The sequence below is a fragment of the Haliotis rubra genome, unplaced genomic scaffold (assembly GCF_003918875.1).
Source record: "Haliotis rubra isolate DU_JTF1 unplaced genomic scaffold, ASM391887v1 Scf123, whole genome shotgun sequence".
In the NCBI taxonomy this organism is placed as follows: domain Eukaryota; kingdom Metazoa; phylum Mollusca; class Gastropoda; order Lepetellida; family Haliotidae; genus Haliotis; species Haliotis rubra.
In genome coordinates, this window is record NW_025765148.1 from 1,970,354 (window position 1) to 1,996,489 (window position 26,136).

At 39.8% G+C, this 26,136-nt stretch overlaps 1 protein-coding gene and 1 long non-coding RNA gene across 2 annotated transcripts in view; both read right to left on the reverse strand.

Annotated features, from left to right (window-relative positions):
* LOC124266117 (helicase domino-like) overlaps positions 1–26,136 on the reverse strand; it is a 74,383-nt gene that overhangs the window by 8,078 nt on the left and 40,169 nt on the right. Inside the window, 23 exon segments of the mRNA XM_046700929.1 lie at positions 526–666; positions 1,710–1,904; positions 2,295–2,582; positions 3,524–3,751; positions 4,512–4,744; positions 5,113–5,269; positions 6,194–6,229; positions 10,210–10,344; positions 11,214–11,297; positions 13,311–13,490; positions 14,247–14,405; positions 15,371–15,498; positions 16,149–16,332; positions 17,322–17,491; positions 17,955–18,157; positions 18,549–18,865; positions 19,893–20,071; positions 20,589–20,816; positions 21,492–21,671; positions 22,149–22,268; positions 25,134–25,335; positions 25,337–25,356; positions 25,496–25,628. Coding sequence (XP_046556885.1) covers positions 526–666; positions 1,710–1,904; positions 2,295–2,582; positions 3,524–3,751; positions 4,512–4,744; positions 5,113–5,269; positions 6,194–6,229; positions 10,210–10,344; positions 11,214–11,297; positions 13,311–13,490; positions 14,247–14,405; positions 15,371–15,498; positions 16,149–16,332; positions 17,322–17,491; positions 17,955–18,157; positions 18,549–18,865; positions 19,893–20,071; positions 20,589–20,816; positions 21,492–21,671; positions 22,149–22,268; positions 25,134–25,335; positions 25,337–25,356; positions 25,496–25,628 — 3,900 coding nt within the window.
* Positions 12,181–12,794, reverse strand: LOC124266080. The gene is made up of 3 exons (XR_006895627.1): positions 12,766–12,794; positions 12,447–12,520; positions 12,181–12,225 (listed from the first exon to the last, which is right to left on the reverse strand). It is a non-coding gene; the product is annotated as an uncharacterized LOC124266080 (long non-coding RNA).

The window sequence follows — 26,136 nt, forward strand, 5'->3', positions numbered from 1 at the left end:
CAATAATAGTTTTAAACTCAAAGCCATCGCTGCGTGTTATCAAAAACAATTACCAGCTTGTTTGAAGAGAATTTCACTCGCAATGATTCAAAATATGTATCAAAAGACCTCTGGAAAGAATCTATTGATGAACTTGATACAACTTTTTCAGCCATAAAACAAACTTGAGAGTAAACTGTGTCAGAGGGAAGAGAGATCTCCATTAAATGAGACATCATGGTCACCAATGACGTCACAATATTCTGCGAAGTATTTAGATGCAAATCCACTGATTTCACCCAAGCAACATTGACTGACAAAAGCAAGTTTCGGAGTTCAGTTGTTAAGCACCACACACAGCTATATTCAAGCTGCATGACTGATTCTACACATGGAGCCTAGAAACACTGTGAAAATTAAACCATGATCGAAGATTTCGACATGACTAAAACAATAGATTCTTCATACACCACAGGTGTAAATTGATGAATGCTAAGAGATATACTAGCATACATTTACCGTAGAATAAAACGAAGAATGACTTACGATTGTTGAATTGGCCTGACTCATGCGTTTGTTGATGGCAGCGAAGGTACTAGTCATTCCAGCTGGGGTGTTGACAACGATGTTGCCAGCACTGAGGGTGCGTGGTATGGATACTGGCAACTTCTGCACCGCTCCAGCCTGCTACAATGTGAAACATTCACATCACGATTAAGCAAACATACATCTTACCATTACACAATGCTGTCTGTCCATTAGACTGGTGTATACTTTGAACAGTATTCGAGCTTTATGTGATAGGAAACCTGGAGTGATTCATATCCTACATGTACTGCCTTGGTGGAACACAGGAGCTGAGATAAGGTGCTCACAGGACCAGACATATACTAGACAAAATAACTTAGGGATATTGGTATTTTAATGATTGATATTTTATCAGTGTGACAATGAATAAATAGATCATTATTCATAATTTCAAAATTTACGTATATCCCTAACTATTTTTGTCCAGTATATAATCAAACCAAGACACTGAAATCATAAACGTTTCTTTTTGGAAGGTTAAGTTTAGTAATTTCATAACATGCACTCGAGAGTAAATCTTGTGATAGTGATGCCAAAGGTTATTTCATGTCAATTTAGGGGGATACCTGCCTTTCACGAGAGATTTGGGTGATTACTTTGTAGATAGATTACATTGAAATCTTGCATGGGGATAAGTGAACAGATATTACTGGGCAAAGTAACTTCAGTTTTCGGTATATCTTTTCCCCAAGACTGCTCGTCAATCAAGTTGGTTAGAGTTTGTTTCTTGTCTAACGTCACGCTGAACATCGATATTTGCAGTTGGGATACATTGACATGTGTCAACCAAGTCAGCAATTCTGACCACCTGATCCCATTAGTCGCCTCTTACAACACGCATGGGTCGCTGAAGACCAATTCTAACCCGGATCTTTGCGAGTAAGTTGGTCAGTTTTCTGCTCAACATTATAGTCCAGCTACACAGTCCTTAAATCTTTCATTTCTAATCTGAGGATAATGGACCTCGTATAAGTGACAGCAACTTCATCAGTGATAAATCTGTGTTAACGTAAAGGTGTCATCAAACCTTAATACCGGACAATACATGCTGACATAACTGGGTAGAAAAACATATTCCTTCTGTGAGATTCAAAGTCTAAAAGTTGAAAATGCAGTAGGTACAAAATAGTGAAGGAGCTTACAATGACGTTAGTTGAAGCTGTTGCCACGGAGACGAGAGGCTGAAGGTGCGAGGCCTGGAGAGCTGTAGGCACCACAGGAGTTGAGGTTGTACTGGTGCCTTGTACCACGGTCCCGGTCTGCTGCTGTTGTTGCTGCTGCTGTTGAGCTTGCTGTGTTCGATGTGCTGCAAGCTGCTGTTCGGCCGCCGCTGCAGCCTACAGTGAACAATCACAGTGTCAGGTTGAGGTCAAAGTTCAGGACGAAGTGAGGTGGTTGTTTGACATCATGTCCAGGTAATTGCAGTGATATAGTGACATGCAAGCAGGTGAGAATGTTGTGGACTGTACTAGCCAGGTTACACTATACACAGGAGACATTTTAGCAGATCAGTCCTATTTTTTTCATCCTTTTAATGTCAAGTATTCATTGCAAAGTTCACAGAATATGGAATCATGTGATAGGTATTACACTTCTATTGATTAGGGACTTAAACCTGATGAACAAAGACTGACTATCATTAGAAACTACTCCATATGGTGAATCTGATGACACTGAAGTGACGGACACATTCTATGTAACTTTGTGACAAAGGAAACTGAACTCACAGCTGCAACTTGGCTCTGTTTCTTCTCCCTGGCAATTCGATCAGCCCTGTTGGCTGCCACCTGTAGGGGTGTCAGAGGGGTGTCATAGATGATGCCACTCTCCTGCAGCACTGCCGCGTGTTTCGGGTTCTTCATGGTGGGGTTGACCAGGGTCTGTCTCAGCGTCGGGGGCCTCTTGCCAGCGATGCCCTTGACGGAGTCGAAGCGGAGGGAGTACAGCATGGTGACGGAGTTGTTGCTGTCTTGGATATACAGTTGGCTGGTTCGCATTGGACGGTTGTTCTTTGTCTGGGGAATGAGGGCACGATAATCAGTCTTCGATGGAGAAGGAATAATAACGTATAAACGTATGAGCTCAACTATACTACTCACACTTTACTAATCACAAATTTCACAACTTTGCTTAAACGTAGATTTATAATTTGAAATTGTATCCATTTAAAACTGGATAAATAATTATATGGTAACCCCTCTTTAATCTAACCTTATGCACTTGATACATGAGTAACCATGAAAATGGTTTTCATGGCACCAATAAACCATTTTGCAAATAATGGAACGAGTCATTGACAGTATAAACAACACATGTCAATAGCAGGTATGGGATCCACAAGATGCAATAACATACTGAAACCTAGGATCATGCTTACAATAAGATTAGGTATTTAAACCAAATTTGACCCCACATAATAGTTTTCTGTTGAATCCATGATTTGATCCTTAGCAAAGTGTAAATAGTATATTATGTACTGTGGCACTTTCATTTACGCTAAGTTTTCATATAACAGGCACAGAAATACACTTATAACATATAAAATTACTAACCTAATCTTCAGTGTCTATGCTACTATTTTATTTGGATGAAGGCAAGGAAATAAGTTCCTACTTTAACATTTTCTCTCACCTTAGCTAGTATTTACAACAATCATTATCTTTCAAAGATTGTTTTGCTTATTTTTGTTATGTTCAATGTTACACACCACATTATTATTGAAGCAAGATTGCATCCCTTAAATAATGAGGACCAGACCAGACAATCGAGTGATCAGTATTATGAGAAGCAGACCACACTGTCACAAATCTGTTTTCCAATGATTTGTAAAGTTTCACATCGTCTTGCAGGCTGGTGAAACTGGCTGGTTGCGATGAATGTCAGTCACAGTACACAGAAATCTTGCGCCTCCTCTATATGTACATTTATGCACATCAGTGAGTTTGACATATCCTACCTTGTATATCCCCTTCGTCTTCTTTTGTTTCCGAGGGCTGATATCATACAGTATCCTGCCCTCCTCCCTGGGGATGATGACGTTCTCGTAGCGACTACGACACTGTTTGGGGGAGCGGTACACTCGGCTGCAGCTGTTGACAACATCGGCAACGAGGTCCCAGTTTGGAATGTGTGCGGGGGCCACCACCATCAAGTTGAGTGGCAGACTCAACAACGTCTGCACAGCCTGTAACAGAAACATCACTGGAAGATATCAAGTTCAGTCCAATAAAAACGGAGTTCATAGAACATGCCATTACTAAAAAAACACTAACATTAAAAAAAGAAAACACACTCAAACTGGTGTCCTTTGCCTTAGCTAAGTAATTTATCAAACTATTATGGCTGCCTAGAAATGTTGTTAATGTTGAAGGGAAAAAATAATACTGATTATCAATATGAAAATAGAAAATTTCTTACATGAACTAATGTGATGAAATAAAGTTTGAATGTACAACCATGATATTCAAGGTTACTAGTGACTGTTACTTCTTGATTGTTGACTTCTTTATGAAGAATAGAACATATTTAGTTGACAATTAGTGAGTGAGTGAGTTTGGTTGAATGCCGCTTTTAGCAATATTCCAGCAATATCACGGCGGGGGACACCAGAAATGGGCTTCACACATTGTACCCAAGTGGGGATTCGAACCCGGGTCTTCGGCATGACGAGCGAACGCTTTAACCACTAGGCTACCCCACCGCCCAAGTTGACAATTATGGATCTCTATGATCTATACTGACAGCCAGCTGTGCACATGTGCAAATTAGTGCTTTGTGAAAGGAGGCCCAGTTCTACAAAATGATCAAAGTGCTAAGACGATAACTTCTATTCCTTAACGCTGCCTTACAACAGTCATAGCACACATCACCCGAACACCTAGGCCTTTCAATGATCCATAATCTCACATCACACCATAACAATATTGCAGGTAACTATTGCACACCTGAAGAAGTGCCCAGTCCTCATGAATGAGCCATTCTGGGTGGTCTGGTGCAGTGTCGAGGACAGGCTTGCTTGGCACAGCGGGTGCTGCTGGACGGTAGGGTTTGATTAAGCCTTGCTTCAGCTTCTGCAGCTTGGCTTCTCTCCTCATCTTTAACAAGGCAGCAGTTGGCCGATCAAACAGGGAACGTGGAACACGAGGCTGTTCTTCTTTTCGTTGTTTCTGTTTGCGAGCTGAGGGAGAAAAATTGGTTGAAAATTCAAGAAACATGAAAATCATAATATTGCTTGCAAGAGAGGGAAATTCTCAAAACAGTTTTCATGACAAAATGAAAATCTAATACCAATTCAGCACATCAGAACAAAACCTTTCACAGTATTGCTATAATGAAGTGATCAAACATGCCAATTGTGGCATGCCTTTTAACTGGATTTTATTAAATCTTCAGCAAAATCATTGTTGGGGGGGACACAAAGTACACATTTCACCCATGCAGGTATGATTCTACCATGCGGGTATGATTCTCTGCTTATGCTTTAACAACTGGGCTATCCATCCTTTCCCCAGTAACTAAACGACAGTGGCAACACAATCGACTTACTGGTGACAGTCTCTATACGTGGCTTCTTGTGCTCCTTCCTCACATACACAGGTGGGAGCTGCGTCTCCGTCATCACCGCTGGCTCGTACAGGAAGTACATTGTCTGGTCGATGTACACGTCGTTGTCGTCCTTTGGTGGTGTTGGTGGTGCCCACATCTTCACAAAGCAGTCAGTTCAGTTATTTAAAACAGCAGGAAAGAAACTCTGGATTTTCTCAGAATTAAACCCCAATATAGCAATATTTGTATGCAATCTTTTGTTACCACTGAATCTAAACATAACCATATCATCATGACAATAACACTTCACGAAATGCCTCATTATATAAATATTTAATCTGTTCCTCCCAATTTATATACTGACAAGGAGACTGTAACAATTATCTCATGATATCATTCCCTCTGAACTTATACCAATACTGAAAGAGGTTCTTTGAGCTTATATGTCACACTTGCATCTGAACAAATAACTACTTAATACTTTGGTCATCCAATTTGAGGCCCTTGCTTTTTAACCATCATATTTTCATGACACCCCTTCACTATGACATTATCACAACTGTCCCAGCAGTTCACGTATGACCATCAAACCACATGTACCAGTACACGCAATAGGATTCATCCATGGCACCACAATTTGCAGAGTTACATCCCTTGAGCACCTGATTGTGTTTGAATCCCTGTTTACCCTAACTTTTATTTGAACCATTCCCTTGCTCATGGGTTTAACCAATGTGGAAAGAACCCAACACCTGCATCACTTCCTACAAACTTAAGCTGACATGCCTTCACTGGAATCCTTTTCAAGACAGCTTTAACCCTAACCCACTTATACAATGTTCCAACTCTCGTACTGTTACAGTGAATGGCACTCAGCATGAGGATAAGCAAGGACTGGGGTTCATTCACTCTGTGAGCACAAAATGTGTATACACTGTCATGACCAAATGACAATAGCAAATTATAGCTCCACAAAGTAGCCAATGTGGACAGCGCCAACACCTCATACCCTGTGGCAACAGCTTTATGTCCAGTTGTTCTGTGGGCAGTTATGGAGTCTTCTAAATAGAAAACAACTCACCGGCATCGTTTCTGGTCCCAAGTCCGATACATACACCTGTAATTAGAGGGAAATCTTACATTTCTTGTGATCGGAACCTAACATAAAAAACTCTTACACTATTATCTCTAAGAATCTTGTCATGAATGTTGTCATTTTGATGTTGGAGCAAGAGGACAGTTTGTACCAGCAACATACAGCCCGACATTTCCACCCATGTGTGTGGACCCACCCTCTTCAATGGAGATATTTCAGATGTGAATGGTGGTTCCCTCACAATGAGTTCAAATCCAATTATTTCGACATTCATATATCTCTCTTTTTCTTAAACACAGGAAACAACTTGATCTACCTATCCACTGCTGATTTTCTTTAAAACTGGACCTTTTCACAAATGTTAAACTGGTATTTCAGAACATCTCGCATACCAAAAAACACATTTGCTGCTAGGTCTTTATAACACACCAATCCTACCTTACATTTGATAATGTTTCTGAATACTGAAAAAGGCTCATTTGACTGCAATGATCAGTCTGCGATCAAATTTGCCCCAGTGGCAATACTCTCGTGTTAAAGCAGCCTGAGCAGTGACAAACGGCTCCCAGAGCAACAAGAAGACACTCTTTCAAAGACTAGATGCATTTTGATTATGGATCCTTGAGCAACTTGACTACTTCAAAGCGGACATGAATCTGAAAAACCTGTGGACACTATTTGAAGGAGTTTGGTTTATGCCGCTTTTAGCAATATTCCAGCAATATCCCGGCAGGGAACACCAGAAATGGGCCCACTAATTGTGCCCGTGAGGGGAATCGAACCCGGTTCTTCGGCGTGACAAGCGAACGCTTTAACCACTAGACTACTCCACGGCCCCTGAAACATTGCGAAGATTTGATAAATTTTTCACTGCTAATGTCTAGGTGCTGGGATTTAATGTGTGCAGGTATTCCAAGTGTTCAAAAACAATCATAAAAACATTGACCAAAAAATTGCCTTTCAACCGAAAGCTATTAAAGAATTCAAAAGTCGCAAATTTTCAGCCAGAATTGTTTTCAACAAATAATTTAGATTTTCTGTGACTATCAATAAAGCCATAACAAAGTACAGCCACGTGTAGATGGTAACTGCTCACATGTAGTTCATCTTGGATGTCATACGGTTTCCAGTCGAGTTGAGTGTGGGTGTGTGTTGTGTGTGTAGTCTGCATCTCACTTTGTGGCATGTGTAATGTGGGCCAGTGGCACAGCGGACAAGGTGGTTTGGTGCCTATCACTTTAGTCTTAGCAATCAAGGATGAACATCAAATGAAATCGCATGCCTGGCCAACCCAAATTACACTCAACCTGCACTAGAACAGAGCACTGTTCGTGCAATTGAAGGGCTTTCTCTTGACTTATCATGAACATGCCAAATACAATATTCATTAATGTAACAACCATATAGAGTTTTAAGAGTTAAACTTCCCTTGATTTTAAATGCAAAGTTTTCAGAAATGTCAAACTGACTTACCAAAGAACAAGAGTTCAGTTAATGTTTTAATTTGTTAGACAAATGTTACCAGCATTTCACTTAACAAGAATAAAGCCCAACAATAATTTTGGCAGTGCATAAGTGAGACACAGAATACAGATTAATTGGCGTAGTTGTTCATGGAATTTCGTTGAGACACCAAAAACCTTGAGCAGATCAGTGCTGTGGCTACCCGGCCGGTATTACACATGCACAACAGAGTGAAATGAGATGCACACACAGGAACATTTACAAAATCTTTTATTCTCAGAAAACATTATTTTGACATTTTCTCAGACATTTTGCATTATTGTTTTCATACAGATGCCACACTTCCTGAATCATGACTATATACATCCACATCTCACAACCGCACTATGTCAATATGCAGTCCGCTGAATAAGCAGATTCACACACTTACTCATTGTACCAAAGTCATAAAATTCAGGCTAACAAAACAGATAAAGCATCATTCTTTCAAAAATAAAAATCTTTCATGGACAATACTTGATCATAAGAGCAAATAATCATACTAGCATCAATTTATGGGTGGAAGAAACGAAGGTAGCTTTTTTGGCATTATTCGGGTTTGATCAATTTTACAGCCTTCTAGGCCAAGATGCTTCTCTACTTGACAAACAAGCACCAACTATGAATCACCTTTAACAGAAATAGAGCAGAAAGTTGTAGGAGGAACTGGCACATGCAACTGTCATGATAAATTCCAAAGATATTTTAGTGACATGTTCAGTTATCACCCCCACATTGAAATCCCCCCTCCCTTCAGATGTGACCATACAGTGTACACGAGTACCGACTCCCCAGTACTGGAACTTCTATATTACAAATCGAGGTAGCATGATCAAAGGCTTGCAAAATATCCAACTTAATATAAGTTTCTTTTAGGCTTTCCCATGAAGTTCTTTGTCAGATATGAATCGTCAATGACATTCATATAATATGCACAAATAGTTGATTATGTAGCATCAGTTAACATGGTTAACTGGTATAGTCCTACTGAACACATTTCCTAACACCAGCTGTAACAAGGGGAGATCACCCCGTGTCACGAATCTCATTCACTGGATGGCCATTGCTCTCTTGGGAAGCTGACCGAGTCTTCTTCGGATTGACTATGACAAAACTCTGTCCTGGAATAGCTTGATTCAAGTTAGCCTGAATAATCTGATGTCTACTCAAAGACACAGCTTGGTTGTTGCTGAGAATAGGAACATGGAGACTATTTGTTTTGACAATATTGTAGGCAACTCCTGGTATTGGTGACGCTATGACATGTTGGGTGGGAGGGGCGGGGGCTATAGACACAAGGTTGACCCTTCCCCCAAGGATGCTGGTTTGAGGAAGAGGTTGTTTCGCCGCTTCTTGGAGAGAAGCTCGACGGGTACGGATAACAAGATTAGGATTGGACCATGGAGGGGGCACAGAGTTCTCCTTTGGAGAAAGAGGAGTCGGTTTAGCACTGATAGGGGATCTGATACGTGGGGTATTATTAAAAACCTGAGTTTGGGCAGGTGCAACCAATCTAGTCTGCATTTGGGAAATAACAGAGTTTAAAGTTGCTCCTCCAGGGGAGATAACCCGTGCAACAGGGGATGACACAATTACTTGCCCTTGCGCAGGCCCTGCAATGACCTTGATGGGTTGGGGAGCTGCATAGGCCTTTCCCTGGGTTATGACTATCCGATTATGGGGAACAATAGCCCTGCCTTGTGGTGTGTTGATAATTACATTGCCTTGAGTAGGAAGGGTCAAGGGAGTGCCTGGAGTAGTTGCCAGTGAAGAAGCTAAGGTGGGGAACTTTGAGAATGGGCCTGGAGCCAACCTGCTGGATGAGTGGCTGGATCACCTGCTGTGTGGCAGCTGGTGCTGTGGCTACAGATATCCGTGCTGGATCGGCTGTAATCTCAACCACACCGGCAGTTTGGGCATTGGGAACAGGGTGGGAGTTTAGTTTCAATGCATCGGCTATGTTAACAGCCATGGGCAGGGATGTGGGCGACAACAGTGAATTAATCTTAATTTCTTTCTTGGCCTCTTTCTTGGCTGACTTAACAACTTCTTTCTTTGGTTTGGGAATTTTGGGAGTTTTTTCCTTTGGCTCTTTTGGAGTAGTCTTAGGCTCTTTAGGTGTACTTTTATGCTCTTTAGGGGTACTTTTAAGTATTTTTAGGCTCCTTGGCAACCTTAGGTGTAATTTTAGCTGCATCTTTCTTGGTTGCTTTAGGAGTGTCTTTCTTAGGGCCAGGTTTTGGTTTTGGTTTTGGGGTAACTTTCTTTACTTCTTTCACCGGGCTGAGATTAGGTTTGATAATTTCATCTCCTGAAAGTCTTAATTCACCGGACTTCTGCCGTAACCTCTGTGACCTAGGGCTGACATCCTTCACCTTCTCCTTGGCCTCGTTCAACCTTGCACTACTCTTTAAAGGCCTGGACTCTGAGCAACTATCAAGGTCATCACTAGTGTAAGATGAATTTTTCTTTAGTCGGTATTTCTTCTTTTTCTTCACCTGGTTATATGCATCATCCCGAGAGTATGTGTACAACATCTCGTCTTCCTCTAGTTCAAGGCGGCGTTCTTCCTCCTCCTTCAACGCCTTCAGCCGAGCAAGCTCCCATTCCTTCTTGGAATTCTCGATGTCCTCCTGCAATAAGCAATCAAAGGTTACATGCGTTGAGTGAGTATGGTTTAAGCTGATTTTAGCAACATTCCAGCAATATTGGGACAGCAGGGGACACCAGAAAATGACTTCACACAATGTACTCATGTGGGAATCGGCGTGACGAGCAAAAACTTTATCCACTAGGCTACCACACTGTTACATGGAACACATCCAGGCAGTGTCAGTTGCTGGTTGTGTAATGCTACACCGAACAATATTCCAGTCACACTACAGCAGATTGTAAACATGTAAGTGTGGACCAGAGAAACTTGTGACTGATATTATAAGCACCAATCTAGATTATTATTAGGGGTGTCATGATACACCAATCTCACGATACGATACGTATCACGATTTTAAGGTCACGATACGATACGTATCGCGATACATAATTTTCGCGCCTTTTCATAGCATTACCTTACCGGCAACGTACGCGCTCGCTGATTGGTCCAATCACAAAAGCTGTTACTTTCCAACCTATTTTTTAAGTAAAGCTAGCTACATCTATTTATCGGAGCGGTCTCGTATAATTTTACTATCAAGACTTTGAAGGAGATGGATATAGCATAAAAATTTGAATCGATAAAGTTTTAAAATAGGAATCGATACACGCAAGCATGTATCGCGTATCATATCGTCAGTAAAAATGTATCAATGCATCGATACATTCTCGTATCGCAACACCCCTAATTATTATGAGTTTTTTTAATTTCAACCGCGTCACCAGTCAGACAACCGAATCAATTACTGTACATCTGATTGCTTTTAAATATGTTTCAACGTGGGTAAATATCAAATGCAGTGGTATCCAGTCAATAGAGGATTCTTTCCCAAAACACAGTACAATGTACCTCTGCAATCATGAGTTCTTCAATGGTCTCTGGTTCCATCTCAGCTTCCATCACGCCAACAGCATACCGCTCGATAGGGGTCAGCTAAAAGGAGGTAGGCACGCTCAATTACAGTTATTTGCAAGACTATTGTACATCAATGACTACTGAAGATTCACAACCACCTACTGAATGAAACAATGCAAAACAGGTAAATCATCAAAGCTTCCAGGATGTCAAAGCTTTCGGTGCTAATGGATGTCAACTTCAATATTCTGAGAAACAAAACCTTTTGGAGTATATTCACCTGATAAAAGAGTAAGAATATGCTCTGAAACATCATGTTCTTCAAAATAAAGAAGGAACATCCAAAAAATCGAACCTTTACATGTATCACTTCTAAAACTGTTCAAAACCTTTGAGTATGTCATTTATCAAGTTCCTTAAGCTCCAAGTACAACTTATATTAGGAGATTATCCAGTGTGTTGCAGTGAATTACAGATTATCTGTTCATCAGTGACAACAAAAAGAGAATGAAGCGATGGTGCCATCTGGGACATTTACACCTTAACTTCAACACTTAGAATTACCTCCTTGTCCATCTGGGACATTTACACCTTAACTTCAACACTTAGAATTACCTCCTTGTCCATCTGGGACATTTACACCGTAACTTCAACATTTAGAATTACCTCCTTGTCCATCTGGGACATTTACACCGTAACTTCAACATTTAGAATTACCTCCTTGTCCACCTAACTTCAACATTTAGAATTACCTCCTTGTCCAGCTAACTTCAACATTTAGAATTACCTCCTTGTCCAGATAACTTCAACATTTAGAATTACCTCCTTGTCCATCTGGGACATTTACACCGTAACTTCAACATTTAGAATTACCTCCTTGTCCAGCTAACTTCAACATTTAGAATTACCTCCTTGTCCATCTGGGACATTTACACCGTAACTTCAACATTTAGAATTACCTCCTTGTCCACCTAACTTCAACATTTAGAATTACCTCCTTGTCCAGCTAACTTCAACATTTAGAATTACCTCCTTGTCCACTGTCCAACCTTTAGAATTACCTCCTTGTCCAGCTACATTTAGAATTACCTCCTTGTCCATCTGGGACTTTTACAACATTTAGAATTACCTCCTTGTCCAGCTAACTTCAACATTTAGAATTACCTCCTTGTCCATCTGGGACATTTACACCGTAACTTCAACATTTAGAATTACCTCCTTGTCCACCTAACTTCAACATTTAGAATTACCTCCTTGTCCATCTGGGACATTTACACCGTAACTTCAACATTTAGAATTACCTCCTTGTCCACCTAACTTCAACATTTAGAATTACCTCCTTGTCCAGCTAACTTCAACATTTAGAATTACCTCCTTGTCCACCTAACTTCAACATTTAGAATTACCTCCTTGTCCACCTAACTTCAACATTTAGAATTACCTCCTTGTCCACCTAACTTCAACATTTAGAATTACCTCCTTGTCCACCTAACTTCAACATTTAGAATTACCTCCTTGTCCACCTAACTTCAACATTTAGAATTACCTCCTTGTCCATCTGGGACATTTACACCGCACCTAACTTCAACATTTAGAATTACCTCCTTGTCCACCTAACTTCAACATTTAGAATTACCTCCTTGTCCAGCTAACTTCAACATTTAGAATTACCTCCTTGTCCACCTAACTTCAACATTTAGAATTACCTCCTTGTCCAGCTAACTTCAACATTTAGAATTACCTCCTTGTCCACCTAACTTCAACATTTAGAATTACCTCCTTGTCCACCTAACTTCAACATTTAGAATTACCTCCTTGTCCAGCTAACTTCAACATTTAGAATTACCTCCTAGTCCACCTAACTTCAACATTTAGAATTACCTCCTTGTCCACCTAACTTCAACATTTAGAATTACCTCCTTGTCCACCTAACTTCAACATTTAGAATTACCTCCTTGTCCAGCTAACTTCAACATTTAGAATTACCTCCTTGTCCACCTAACTTCAACATTTATAATTACTTCCTTGTCCAGCTAACTTCAACATTTAGAATTACCTCCTTGTCCAGCTAACTTCAACATTTAGAATTACCTCCTTGTCCAGCTGTGCCAGCTCCAGCTCAACCTTAGAAACCTCATCATCTTTCTTAGATTCAGCCTCTTTCTCATCCCAAGGAATGGTTTCATCAAACTCGGCCAGTTCTGCCTTTTGTTCTGCTTTCACAAGCTTCACCGCAATAGCATCCGTCTCATCTTCCGCCTTGCACAGAGCCTGAAACACAATCAAGTAGGAGAATGAGTGGGCCATATCCTTTCTTCTTTTTCAGCTCATCTCCAACAACGAACTCTATATACTGAACCAAACCATGCATAATAAAATATTTTAACATGCGAAATTCATTTTTGATTCACAATCTTTTGAACCATTTACACTGCAAAAGATCATTTATGTACCCTTATTTGTTTTGTTCAGTATTTATTCCCTTGGGGATAATTTGGTATAAAGCTTGAACAGGAAAGAGCAAGATTTTCTGATTGGTTATAAGAAACGACATGCTGTTTCATTTGAGTGTAGAACTGCTGCTGCTGGCAACTTCCCACCTATAGGAAGTCATCTAAACAAACTTAACATGTTTGTTGCTTAATGACGAACTCAGCAACATTCCAGCTATATAATGGCGGTCTGTAAATAATTGATTCTGGACTAGACAATCCAGTGATCAACAGCATGAGCATACAACTACGCAATTGAGATACAATGACATGTGTCAACCAAGTAAGCAAGGCGGACCACCCGATCCTGTTAGTCGCCTCTTACGACAAGCATTGGTTGCTTAAGATCAATTCCAACCCAGATCTTCATTGGTAGATGACACATGTACTGGTTCATGACGGTCCAAGGTGACACAGTTACCACATCATCTGATCAGCTGGTCAGTGTGGGCTACTTGGGACATGTCACAACAGGACATGGTGCATATCTACCCAGAAGGGCTACTTCTTCACTGATATGTTTGCAATTACTCACCTGTTCAAACTGTGCCAGCACATTTGTTTCTCCTTCGGGCAGTTTCTTGGGAGGTTCTTTATGAAGTTCCTTCACTTGTTTCATGGCAGCCTGGGCTTGTTTCTCCTTGGCTAGTGCGTCAAGACCAGACGGTTCCTCAAACAGTTCCTTGATTGTGTGCTGCAAAGAAAGTAAAATTTTGCATCTGATTCTATGTCATTATATTTGTTAGCCAAGCAATTGTTATTATGTGTCTAATGAAGAAAATATAGATATAGTTACACACCACACTACATTGTGACAATTCTCAGCGACATACCAACAGAGAGTATTCCTTGCATGACTCTGGAGGTGAACATCCTGACATCAATGTGTTTCTATAGTAGTAACCTTACACAAGACACTTGACAAGTAGCACCTCCAGGGACAGTTTGTTGTATTACACCCCATTAAGGGAGAGTTCAGCTAACAGTGACAATCACAAGATATCATAAGCACTGATCCTCTCCATCAGTGGTATGAAGACACCCAAACCAAGTCACACAGTGATGAGTAGGGGTGAGTATTGCAGAGAATTTTCATATTGTGATATATTGCGATGTTAAAGCATATACTGTGATATGTATTGCAATATATTGCAAGAAGTATTTTTAAACAAAAAACTACTTATAATCAAGTTAATGCTTGATTTATAAAGTATGAACACAACAAAATCACTTGATTAAGCTTTAATAAAAACATTTAAAGATGACAAAATTAAATGTAAATAATATTTGGCACAAATGAAACAAGGAAATATCCGAAGACTTCCGAGTGTTATGAAGTTTTCAGAATGCAAGTCAAAATACTGTTTTTGGATCAGCATGTTGCAATACGTATCGTTTTCATGTCTTCATGTATCGGTTATATTGTGCAGCCCTAGTGATGAGGGTGTCAGATTTTACATTGCCTTCAACAATATTCCAGCACTATCACGGCGGGATACACCAGAAATGGGCTTCACATATTGCAAACACGAAGGGAATCAAACCCTGGTCGTCAGCCCCAACAAGTCACTGAGCTTGACAACACTTGGATTCATACGACGCCTCTCAAACAAGCATAGATGGTACCAGTTGTAAGCCGAGGTAGAGAGCACTGCTTACCTCCTTGAAGAATGCAGTGGTGAAGTTGCCTCCCTCAATAGCCAGATCACCTAATAACCTCTTTTGATTTGCTTTCTTGAGAATGTTCTCCTCAATGGTTCTCTCACTGATGAGTCTACAAGAGGAAAGTACAGTGAAATGTCAATCACAGATAAACATGGCATTATATATCTACAGTCTCAGAAGGAAAGTGTGGTAGAACAGAGTGCTAAAAATACCGCTTGAGCTCCCTTAATGATACCAACATTATTATTAATAACAAATCATTGCGTCTTAAAACTGAGCAATAAAAGAAAACAATTCATCCATGTTTTCACACAAACTGCTACCGCAACTACTATAATGGTTTGTTGCTTAACGCCGCACTCAGCAAAATGTCGGCAGTCTGTAAATAATCGAGTCTGGAGCAGACAATCCACTGATCAACTTCATGAGCATCGTTCTACACAATTGGAATACAATGACATGTGTCAGCCAAGCCAGTGAGCCTGACCACCCGATCCTGTTAGTCACCTCTTACAAGCATGGGTTACTGAAGGCCAATATTCTAACCCCGGATCTTCACGGGTCACTACTATAGTGGAGTGTCTCCAGGCCAAGTGCTGACAAACTGAAGACCAATGTGAACGTAAGATGGTGACCCGAACGCGAGTACAAAGTTCCATCAAATAGCTAGCCTTGCTCTAAGTATTCTTAACTTCGATTGTAGCCAAAGTGTTAAGAATGGGCATCCTAGGGCTACTTAACGCTTCTGAATAGCTAGCCTGAGTCCGTATGGCATCCCTGGTCTGACCGATCCGATGGCATCTGTCCTGAGCCTGGGCATCCATGGTTGGGTTCCAGTCACTGTCGTAAAATATCACAGTATCTGCCCCTGTCAGATTGACGCCAATGCCGCCAGACCTTGTTGACAGGATGAAGCAGAAAATACGACGATCCATGTTGAACCGATCCATTAATGCCTGTCAACCAGTCAGAAAATGATTTGTTAGAAGCATATTTCTCCAAGTCTGTTGTGAAGACAAGCTGGGTGCTGCTGAAGTATTTGTTCAAGAGTGAGACCAAACACATGTCATCTTTTCATCAAATCTCGGTTTTACTCTTCACAAAATAATCACAAAATGTACTAAATCAACACAAATCTGATTATATGATGGCAAATTCTCTATCTTAAGCAGGTCGTCTTTACTCCACAGTGACAAGAACGAGAATGACTTCAGTAGGGAGTCATGTGGTCAGCCACATCGCAGGGGTTTCCTATGACTGCCTGACAATAATATACATGGAGCTGGGATATGCTCAGAGGAGGTGGTACTCAATGCTGAAAACTGCACCACGGCTCCAGATAAGTTTTCAACAGCAGGAGTACGAACTCATTTTTTCAATACAGGAGTACAGGAAAACCTTAAGAGTGCATTTAGTGTACTCGGCCTAGATTTTCTAGATCTTAGCACTAAGATAGTGGTAAGTGCCATACATTAACATTAAATTACGCAGGGGTTCAATTTTTTTTATAAATAGCCACTTGCCACAGGGCAAGTGACTTTAAGAAAGTAACTTGTCCTGACTAATTTTCCACTTGCCCTGATTTTATGACATAATCATGATGATGTAATTATGAAAGAATAATCAACATGGTATTTGATGTTAATGTTTAAAAGGGTTATTTATTGAAAAGTGATACATAGCAAAAAAACGATAACTCTGCTTTATTATCATTGCGAAATTTAATAGCTACATTTTGAACAGATATGAAATTAAATCCAAGTTTATTTGCAGTTTGAAACCATAAGTGGAAATTATCTAGTAGCCCACGGACAAGTAAGATACCATTTTTGAACCCCTGAAATTACGTCTATCTTAGCGCTAAGAGCTTCGAAAATCTACGCCCAGAATGGAATATGGAAAGGCTAATAGTCTCAAACAAGTATGTGCTTCAAGTGTGGGGTACCTGTCTCTGTTCTACTTTGGTTGTGCCATCCAGCCTGAGATATCGATGACCATGGTAGCTGAGAAAGGCCTCCAACACATCCAACATCTTCGTCATCTGGGTGAAGATGAGGACTCTGTGACTTCCTGATTTCAACCGATGGAGCAGTATGTCCAGAGTCTGGAGCTTACCTGAACAATAAGAAAATTATGTCAGATATTTCCAGGTGACAATACATGCACAAAAACCTAACTTCCTTTAAACCGCAGACAGGACACTCGCTCAACTAGATATGTATAGTTTAGGCTGAATATTTCAGACAAGGTGTCCAACCACTCACATTGTGTGATCAGGGCATATGTATCTGATGTTACTCTTCCGAGATCAATAGCAACTTGTCTTGCAAGATTGGCAGATAAGTGAATCCTTTTAATGTCTCGAAATCACAAACCAATCCACACATTAAAATCCTAGAAATAAAAGGCTAAACTATGACCATACTTGAAGGTAACAATATCCAGTAACAAGCGCTTTGAACACTAAGCCACCTTACCGCCCCACAATCCAGGTGAATCAATATACACAGCATAAGAGACTGATGACAATCACGCAAGAACCAGCATACACCATAAATACAAGGCCAAACTAACGTACCACAATCATACTCTATAAGCCTGAGCTCTGGGAACTGGACCATCATTTTTGTTGAAAGACTGTGTAGACATGCTGTTTGGGGTGAGACTTCCTGATGCAGCATGAAAGACATTCTCTTCTTGGCTTGCTCAGCTGATGGACAGGGATGAGAAACATGCATCTTTATGGTGGGAGCGACCACCGATGGAGTGACGAACAAGTACCTGAAACGTCATTAACACTCATGTTAACCTTTTACACTAGGTACCACATGAAACCTTCACACAAAATGGCCAACCGACTGACATATCACAAATCAACATATGGCATGACATCAACAATGAATTTGGTCGTTTTAGCTTCTTTACAGTACCATACCATATTATATTTTACCTCACTCTTCACATTTAACAGGTACATACACCATTCATTTAGTAAAACTATCCCGAGACTCTTTCAGACAAGTGGTATTGTAACATGACTAGATATCTCATTAACTAGCAGTTGCCTTGTCAATAAGTCTCATGAAATCAGGAACAGTTTCTTCTAATACTGCTGATTTCTTGACTCTGTATCATCCCAATCTTTCTGTATAATTCACAAGACTGGACTCACCGAGAGAGAATGTCCCTCAATTCCTGTAAATACTGTTCTGGAGTGTGAATTAATTCCTTGAATATATCCGACTGTTGCCAGTAAAAGTCTGGGTGATCTGGATTCTGACAATGATGAGCACACAAACACTGTACATAACCAAGCCCATGCCACAGATTGTCAACAACACGGGTCCTTGATAAAGATTGGGTCACATCCACTGCCTCACACAAATCTTGTCCATACACTGGCTTCATCTCACAATGTTTCTTATTCATATTTGAAATATATTCCAGCTTGTTTTTCCGTCTTTCGTGTTTCTTTACCCTCAGACTCCGCTACAAAAGGAAAAAGAAGGTTTGACAACAGATCATAAAACACAACTTGAGGATTACTGAATGTGTGAGCATAATACCAATATTTCCAGTGTTCAATCTTTAGAATTGTGAATGAAAGAATACCTTCTCTAAATAAATCTCCTATAATATGTCATGCAGCAGACACCATTGTGAAAACCGAACTAGCCTGTAGCTCCTTTTGAACTTGTGCTTTGGATGTTTATTTGTTGCAGCACTCAGCAATATTCCAGCTTTATGGTGGCTGTCTGTAAATAATCGAGTCTAGACCACACAATCCAGTGATCAACATCATGAGCATAAATTTACGCAATTGGCATACAATGCCATGTGTCAACCGAGTCAGCAAACCTGACCCATTAGTTGCCATTTATGACAAGCATGGGTTGCTGAAGCTATTTACGACAAGCATAGGTTGCTGAGGACCAATTCTAAGCCAGAAGTTCAAGCGTTGTGATGGATTTTCAGGGACATCTTTGTTTCTCAATTGTCACTAATCCTGAATTGATGGACTTTAGGGCTGGGACGATTCATCGATGCATCGTGATATATTTAAGTTTGATACAGCTATCGTATCGTGGACTGGTGTATCCATACACAACTTTTTTTCAAAACAGTATTATCTTAAACATTTAACAGTACTTATTTAGAGAAAATATGCAAGTATGACAGAGTTACTTGTTTGTTTATTACAATAGTGTTATTGTTAAACAGAAATACCTTGAAATAAATCATTTTAAATCTTGATACCATGTCATTCTTTCAAGATGTATGTATTGTGATACGTATCATATCGCAGGTAAAATATCGCGACATGTATCGTATTGGGACATAGTGTATCGTCCTAGCCCTAATGGACTTGCAGTCTTAACTATGTATTCCCTGATGGTGCATTGGACACATTCTTGAGGACCCGGACTAGGAAGGATCTTCGAAGGACTGGGTTTGATTGAACACAAATTATACTGTCAGTGCCAAGATCACTTCGACCCTTGTAGCTTTCACTTACCAAAAACAATTCAGATTTTTCCTCTGCTCTTTCTGCTTTCAGCCTCCGCTCCCGTTGGTCATCAGCTGGAACACTTTTTGTTGCCATAACAACTGGGGCTATGGAATCGGAAGGTTTGCTGGCGACCACACTGACCTGAGCCACAGTGGCTGAAGGCCGTACATTAGTACTGGGGACAACTAAATGAAAAGAGAGCATGAAGATTAATGTACAAACCTGGTCAAATCTTTGAAGGGCATTTAGAAGTGGAATACATAAGAAAAGAAAGATTTATGGACATCAACTTCTTTATTGTGAATAACAACGTTTCGGAGTGTATGCTTCATAGTGTTATTCACAATGAAGTAGTTGACATCCTTAAATCTTTCTTTTCTTAAACAAATCTGGTGTTCTCCACTTCTCACATTGAGTGATGGCAGGAAGCACAATATTCTTATCTCAAAGTCAAAATATTTGGTATTGTTAGGAATGGTCAGAATCTGTCTAAATAGCCATTATTTCTTTCGTGACAGACAGTGAATCTTTTCAACCAATTTGTACAGCTTAATAAATATAAAAATCAATTTTACAACAAAACACTACACAGGGCAGTACATGGGTAAACATGAAGATGAACAAGATTCTCTCCTAAATAATAGATCTGATGGTGACTTCAAGGGATCATTTCAGCCAAACTACATGACTGTCTTCACAAACCTTTTGTAACTGTTGCCGTGGAAGCGGTACTGGAAGAGATGGTTGTGACGGGCGTGATAGCTCTTATTGTGAAAGGCATACCCTCTGAGCTGACGGCCATTGGGGTGACCCTCATGATGGGTTTCTGAGCTGAGAGGATGCTACCGGATGGCAGCTGTACGGCAGGCACACTCTTCACTTGAGTAACGGTTGGTGTAACTGTCGTATTAGCTGACATAGGGGAGCTGGCTGTCAACGAAGAAGCAACATTTAATGCTGGGGACCGGGCCATTGACTGAAAAGAAAGTTGCATGAGATTGAGACACATGTCGATTTACAACACTGATTCACTGTTTTATCAGTCAGCAGACTCCAGCCAGGTCATGGTGACCTGGAATCAAGAGTTTGGGTCAGCTATGTGTTTAATGATACACTGTCAAATTATCATTACAATCTTCAAAAACAAAAATGGGAAAATGGAAGATCTACAAAACTAAAACACATCTACCAATACCTATACATAATAGAGTCAAAGATTTTTTTAAAAATACCAAGTTCATTTTGAATTTTAACACAATATTTCAGAGGCTTATTCTTACTACATACTTTAACATTAGAAAGACATTTATAGACATAAATACATCTAACTAAAACATACTTATCTAACAAATATACTGACTGACTGACTGACTGAGTTTAGTTTTATGCCGCTTTTAGCAATAGTCAAGCAATATCACGGCGGGGGACACCAGAAATGGGCTTAACACATTGTGCCCATGTGGGGCATCGAACCCGGGTCTTCGGCGTGACGAGCGGATGCTTTAACCACTAGGCTACCCCACTGCCCCTCTAACAAATATACAAATTATTTCTTTGTCCAAGAAGTGACAAGACTGAGTAAAGGTTGTTGTGAGACATATATACCAATAGAGGAGGAGGTGGTAGAGGTGGTGGCTGCTGCAGTGGAGGATGAAGTGGCAGTGGACGAGGAAGCAGTAGACACAACATTTTGTACAGGTATCACAGGCTGTATGGGAGCAGCAGGGCTGGACGTGGCTATTAACTGCTGACCAGACGATGTCTGAACTATTTGGATGAGTCCGGCTGAAACAGATTCATGGCATGGTGTAATGTTTCTTTATTTCAAGTGAGTGAATGAGAATGGTTTTACGCCGCTTTTTTGCAATATTCCAGCAATATCACAGCAGGGGACACTAGAAATGAGCTTCACACATTGTACCCATTTGGTGAATCGAACCCGGGTCCGCAGCATGACAAGCGAACACTTTAACCACTAGGCTACCCCACCGCCCCGTTTCTTTATTTCAAAAGCTGCATTTGGCAATATGCCTAACCATCCACTCCAGTGATCAATGCTGCGAGGAACTGTCTATGCTTTCAGTATGATAACAATCTAATAAATGAGCTTGCAATATTTACACATACACAGAAAACGATTGAGTTTTTCTGTCAACAATTAAATGAAACTTCTACTTGTCAAAAGTATACCGTAAACATTTGTCGGACACTGGACATGTGTCAAGCAGTACTATGCACCATACTGTGTATAGATTGACATACCTGGCAACTGCGACAGCTGGCCGGTGGGTATCATCAGTCTGGTACCCTGTTCTGTTTGCTGAATCTGAACAGTAATGGGCTGAGAAGGTATCACAGATGAAGAACTTGAGTGGAACACGCCTGCAAGCATCGATACACAAGTGAAGCATGGAAACAGCTCAATAAACATCGTAAAACTTAGTCTGTCACCTGATATGTGCTTTCAAAAGACTTATTATTTTGTCAAGTCAAAGTCAAAGATATTTATTGTATATACAAGTAATACAAGTATATATACAGCACATGTTACAGACATTTTACAAAAGAAATTATAGTTCAGATAAGATATTGCTTCTAAGGATAACAGCATGTTTTACATAAAGCGCAAGATTACGTATTACATTTTCATTTTTGGACGATAGAATGGAAGCAAAGGCAGATGAAGGATATTTTAACAGGTAATTATTTGGGATATATATTTTTCTTAAATCAGCATAATGTGGGCATACAAAAGCGAAGTGAATATCATCTTCTATAGCCGAGTTACATAATGGACATATCCTTAAACGTCTCTCTATTGAAAATCGTCTGCCCTTATTTACTGATAAGTCTAACAAGCCCAATTGAAAATTGACAAATGTGAGTGATATTTCTAGATGTCAATACAGATAGATATAGTTCTGGTTGAATTAAGCTCTTATGTGATCTATACAACTGATATCTTGAACTATTGTCTAGATAGGAATGCCATTCTTGATAATACATGCTAACAGATTGTTCTCGAAATTGCCTAAGAAATAGATTAACTCTTTCAACACCAGTCAACCAGAGGCATTTACTGCCATGACACCGAGTTCCCAGAGACTCTGAGGTCATAGATGAAGCCTATGTTTATGAAGGAAATTATAAGCTTGTAAAACGTTATTGCTACTACATCCCATACACAATTTAAAAGATCTAATCCTACTGTTGATAAATATGAAGTTTATTTTTATAATATTATTAAATTTATACAACTACAACTTAAATAAATATATATTTGAATGAAAATGCAAGCTTACATTTATAACGTCCAGATAAACCACGAAAGGAGCAAAAACTATGGCGATTTTTTCCATTTGTGACATGTCACAATATGCCCGTGCCTTTTTCTTTTATATTTTCATCTTTACGTAATCAGAAAATTATTATAAAAAGATTTCTTAAACAATATGTATGGTCGCCTATTTCCCGATATCTGTGGCTTTCCGCCGGTAAAATGACATAACAACTGAAAATACCTCCGTTTTCGCTTCAGATGAATAACATGCTGCAAATCGCTTGATGTCGGGCATTGTTCGAAGCTCTGAACATCAACAATATCACTGTACCCTTGTCAAGAGTATTTTCACAGTTGTAAGAAGCGATTTTATTGGATAAAATTGGTTTCTAATGACGCTTTTTCGCCACAGTCTGCTATAAGGGTCGCCATTGGTCAAAATCAGACACGGACCTAAGGCAGCCAATCATATTACAGCAATGGATATCGCCCTCGTGAACTAAAACCTTTAGATTTAGACAAAAGTTTTGGGTAAAATAATGGTATTCTGAACATATTAAGCAAGAAATCGCTACCTATAATGTGAATTATGGAACTTATTGGATGTATCGTGGCTTGGTTATGACCTGTGACAAAAATGCTTCATGTATGTATTTTCGCATGATTAAACATCGTGGTCCGAAAGCTGAAGATTGAGGCGGCGAGAGCCGAGATGTCACTGTCAGTGACTTGACTTGCCTTACATGATCGCACAAAAAGATGGAAATAGTAATTTTATATGTACGCTTTGACAACTTTAATGAATGCTGTTGTTGATTTTATTCATTAGTTATTCAATTTAATTAATAATTTCCTCAAACATCGCTATTTTGCTCTTTGACAATGTTTATTGTAGACCCGCCGTCAAGCATGTGTCCGAGAATCGTTGTTTTCAATAACATTGCGAAAAATAGTTTATAATTTTAATTCTGCTGATAATATATGATAAATTGAAATTTAATAATTGTTTTCAGACATTGTGAAATGTGATAGATTTGATATATGAATCAAAAGTCAGGTAGGTTCCTAAAATTATGTCTCATTTTGACGTGACTACTGCCTGGCCGATTAATCGGCCTCCGGTGTCTGGGGACTCATAACGTTGTGGCCGATTATTCGGCCTGCGGTGTTGAAAGGGTTAATATTACCAACTGTTTGATTTAGCTACACAAATCCAAAGCCATGGGAAAATAAAAGATTTCTAATATGAGACGCCCATGTTGTCTCACCCCTATCATCTAAATGTACAAACATGTTATAAGCTAGTTTTGGGATTCTTTGTTCGTGCATTCCAAGGATAATTAACCGATATTTAAACATCTGATTTGTTAATTTATATATATTGGATATCTACCGCATTCTCCATAAACCATACAAGTTGGTGTTGATTGCGGTACATTTAATAATCTTTTACATGCTAAAAGGTGTAGTTTCTCTAGACATTCATGACGTTGAAATCCCCCAATTTCAGACCCATAAAGCATAATCGGTTAGATTTGTGCATCAAACAATTTAGAATATATTTTCGGGGTTAAAATTCCAAAATTCTGTGAAACTGGCATAACATTAATAAGAGCCTTCTTAGCATGTGATATCAGATCTATAACACTCTTTCTAAAGTTCACGGTATGGGAAAACACAAGTCAGAAGGGTATAGTGATTAACAATAAATTTTTCCCAGTCAGCAATATTTGAGCCAGAACAGATCAGCATGTTTAGTGTGTGGCAAATCGGTGATTGATAGCAAGAGCAATATGTTACCATGAATCCCTATCACTAAGATCACACATTGAGATCAACGGACCGTTGCATGGGGGGTTATGGAAACCTATTCAGCTGTTGAAACCTCATGCCCGACTTTGAAATAAAAGAAATGATAAGTTCCTCTTAACAAGGAGCATTACTTTCAGGTGTCTGTCAAAGACTACCTTGTAATAACTGCTGAGGCACCACTTTTGCCTGTATTGTTGCTTGCATGGGCACGGCAGAGGCTGAAGTTACACTTGCTGATGAGACTATAGTGACTGTCTGGGCTGTGGCTTGAGACTGGGGCTGGGAGACAGCGAGAGACTGCACAACAGGGGCTGTAGTTGTAGTGGTCGCTGTTGACTGAGCCTGGCTTACAATGCCAAGTTTAATCGGGAACAGCACCTGCAAGTCACAGAAATACAACTGATTAAACAAAGTCAACATGTCATCGAAATTTGGACCAGTAACCCCTACATCAAACAGAATTAGCACAAGTAACATGAACAAAGTATTTGACATTCAGAATTCATTTAGCACAAACCTTGAGATGTTTGCACTGGAGTTGGATGCAGGATCTGACTTGGTGTCGAACTGCGCACTACTGTCCGCACCAATTGTACTGGAGAAGCAGATCTCGCCTGGCTGATTGGCACCAAGGGAGAAGAGCGACCAGACTGCAAGATGAAAGTTAATACAATGCAGCTACCATGAAATAGATTGAGTGAGTGGGTTTAGTTTTACGCCACTTTTAGCAACATTCCAGCAAAGGCCAGAAATGGGCTTCACACACTGCACCCATGTGGGGAATCGAACCCAGGTCTTCGATGTAATAAGCGAACACTTAAACCACTAGGCTACCCCTCAATTTAATATAAAAAAAAGAAAAAGGAAGAAGTTTACAAATTTATACTATCCAGCATATTCAATTGAGCCAAGGGTTAGTTGTCAATTGTTATTTTCTCTTAGATTATATACTACTTATCAGCTGTGCTACCAATAAAAAAAGTATTCCACAAGGAATTTTCACCTGTCCTCTTTGAAATTGATAACACTTGGACAAACAACATGCATTAATACTGTACACAGACAGATTGAAAAACCAAATTCCTAAACAGCACAATCCAAGAACAATTTAAACCAGGAACACAGACCGTCTGCTAACACCTACCAAACTTGGAGATT